The 3,060-nt window shown below is 53.8% G+C and overlaps 1 protein-coding gene across 1 annotated transcript; it reads right to left on the bottom strand.

Moving 5' to 3' along the window:
* Nucleotides 1-1,618: 1,618 nt before the first annotated feature.
* On the bottom strand, nt 1,619-2,386 carry PSMB11 (proteasome subunit beta 11). The gene has a single exon (XM_032238544.1). The coding sequence runs from the start codon at nt 2,384-2,386 to the stop codon at nt 1,619-1,621; it is 768 nt and encodes a 255-aa protein (XP_032094435.1).
* Between the last annotated feature and the right edge of the window lie 674 nt (nt 2,387-3,060).

The following is a 3,060-nucleotide window of genomic DNA, read 5'->3' as shown; positions in this document are numbered from 1 at the left end:
AGATAGAAAAAAGGAAAGGAAGACAGAAAAAGGAAAGGAAAGGATGAAGAAAGAGAAAGGAAAGGAAGATAGAAAAAAGGAAAGGAAGATAGAAAAAGGTAAGAAGATAGAAAAAGGAAAGGAAGACAGAAAAAGGAAAGGAAACGATGAAGAAAGAAAAGGAAGATAGAAAAAGGAAAGGAAAGAGAAAAGGAAAGAAGAAACAGGACGGAAGGAAAGAAGGAAGGAAGGAAAGAAGAAAGGGAGAGAAAGAAAAAGGAAGGAAGGAAGGAAGGAAGGAGGAGAGCTATAAAGCCAGCCAGGGATGAGCAGAAGGGAGAGGGGGGCCACACGACACGGGGGTAGAGAGTGGCGGACTAAAGAGAAAGCCGGGCAGGTTGGCAGCCGAGCCGCCATCACCCCCTTCTAAAAAAATGCCAGCCTAGCTGTGCACGAGAGATGCCAATTAAGATAGTGACAGACCGTGGCGCGCCAGCCTTGAAACACAGCGCGTACCCAGAATAGCAATCAGCTTCAGGCTGGCCTGCTTAGACACCCCACACACACACTCCAAGCCCAGCCCATCACGACCACGGGGGGGGGGGGGGAGGACAGCATCCTATTCTTTCCACCACTTCCCCCCCCCAAAAAAAGGCAGGCCCTCCCCTGGAGGGGGGGCTCTTCCTAGCTCTTCCCACCCTTCTTTGCAGTCCTGGAGACCAGGCGTGGGAGCAGACCCCCCCCCCCAGTTGGAGGTCCCTTGTCCCCCTTTCACGCCCCGAAGAAGCAGAGGGCAGGCCGGCTGGCTTCCATTTTGTCACCTTTGCAGGATTTGTGCAAGACACCGTGCTTTCAGTCTGAGTTCGTGCAAGATTCCAAAATAAACTCACAAGCTAACTAACCTGGGTCGGCATTGAGTGTGTGAATCTAACCTTGCTGGTTGGCCAGCTTGTGTTTGGGAATGGCAACATCCGGCATCTTTGCTCCCGTCGGAGGGTGTCTAAAGATCCCCGATTCACACAAAGTGAGGACCTCGTGAGCCCAGCCTCCTCTCCCAACCAGCTTTCAGAGGGAACTGAGTTGCTTGTCCCGTAACCCAGTTTGGCTAACTGATCTCGTCCGTCTGTTTCCCCCCCTCCCCCCGAGTTTCCTTTGCTTATGGCAAGACTCGGAACCAGCGTGGCCTGTCCTCTATCCTGGTTTATACTGGCCTCCGGCTTCCTCTAATGGATGCGACGTGGCCATCTGTTCCTTTCCGACATTGACTAGCTTATGTGAGGTACATGCTGGCTTACGTCGGCTCGAGCCAGTGAGCTTGTGTTGATTCCCCTCCATGTCGGGTAATGGTTTCATTTTTGGAAACCCCGCGATTCCTTGAAAGGGATCCCACTTTGATCTGGAGCCGAACAAAAGAGGCCAGGCTGATATCGCTCAAGCTGGTTTATTTCGCACCCAGGTTCCCTTCCCTACCGAACAACCAATCCATGGCATTTTCCATGCTCAAAATCGTAGAGAACAATGGATTTTTTAAAATCAAAATAGATTGTGTGGTTGCTGCTAAAGGATTATAAAATAACAGTTGGGAGGCACCTTGGAGGTCTTCTAGTCCAGCCCGCTGCTCACGCAGGAAAGATGGGTGCTAGTTGGTCTCTTCGTGGGCATCCTTTCCGCCATCTCCGTCCTCTTCATCGCGGAACTCCAAGCCCCGATAAACCTGACTCAGATCTTCCCGCGACACGCAGACCCACCCGTTGGGCCGGACGTGGTAGAGATCCACATTGCCGCCGGAATAGGCGTCTCGGTGGGCAGCGTGAGCCACCGCTTGGCGAGCCAGCCAGAATGCCTCCGCCCGGGGTAGATCGTACCGATAGGTGCCATCCAGCACACTGTAGGCATAAGTCGATCCGGACCCCACAGCCAACACGTCCCCGGAGAAACGGGTCCCGTCGCTGTAGACGTAGTGCAAGCCGGGTCCGTGGTGATCCCAACCACAGAGCAAAGTGGCCACGCAGAGATCCTTGTGGGCGCATCCCCGCAGCATGAGAGCGAGCAGCTTGGCTGCCCCAGCCACGCTGAGTTGCCGCCCTTCCGAAAGGTGCCTCAGGCGGAGCGCAGAACGTAGGAGCCGCAACCAGATAGCACAGTCAGCCGACGTCCCCGACGTGGTTGCCAGAAGATGTTGGTGCAGCGTGATGACTTTGCGGGACGCCGGATCGCACACCAGACCCGCGCAGGAAGAGCGTGTGTCTGCTGCCACCACCACCCCGTGGCTGCAGCGGAAGGCTAGCGTGGTGGTGCCATGGGACAGCAGGAAGGGACAGGGGAACTCGGGCCCACCGGGCGACGGCTGAACCCAGGGAGGCGCCTGTGAAGGGTCCCTCGTGCTGACAATGTCTTGGAGAGCCATTTTGGAAAGAAAATAGAAAGAGAAGGGAGGAGAGCATTTAAAGGATGAGCCCCTTTGCTCGGATGCGGAGAGGAGGGCCCAGGTCAACTGGAGGAGGCAGAGGGGAGGGTGACGCGGAGGAGGTAAGGATTATATTTCTCGGGGACGCGGAGCAAGATTTGAGAGAAGAAACCGCATTAGGTTGCACGCCTCAGAATGCAGGTCTGGGCCCGTGTCAAGTGCTCAATTCTCTTTCTAAAGAGGACATTGAGATGTTTTCATCCAAAGGGGGTGGAATTTGATGCCACAGCCTATCACAGCTCCCATCTTCAAGTTTTCCTAAAGTGTGGTATGGTGTGTCTTCTGCTGGATTCGAATTCGGCGTGGGAAGAGAGGCAAAAAAATTCATCTCACAGTACGGTGTTCTGACTGAGACTTCCCGAGAGCATGAAGCAAACTCCTTGCCCCGACAAAAAACCCTTTTATTAATTGACTGTGAATTCTGCTCCTTCACATCTAGCAAAGTCTTTCAAAGGAGGATTTACAGTCACAGACCTTATCTGGCTTGGAGAGCTGACAGGGCAATATCTGCAAAACCTGGCAAGGAGTCTCGGAGACTCCCGAACCAATGAAGGGAACTAATGGTCTCCTGCAAACTCCACTCCCCTGTCGCTCCTCTTTTCTTTCCTCTGGGA

This window comes from Thamnophis elegans, unplaced genomic scaffold (assembly GCF_009769535.1).
Source record: "Thamnophis elegans isolate rThaEle1 unplaced genomic scaffold, rThaEle1.pri scaffold_285_arrow_ctg1, whole genome shotgun sequence".
Lineage (NCBI taxonomy): Eukaryota > Metazoa > Chordata > Lepidosauria > Squamata > Colubridae > Thamnophis > Thamnophis elegans.
Note: the sequence above shows the minus strand (reverse complement) of the source record. Positions and strands in the feature narration are given on the sequence as shown.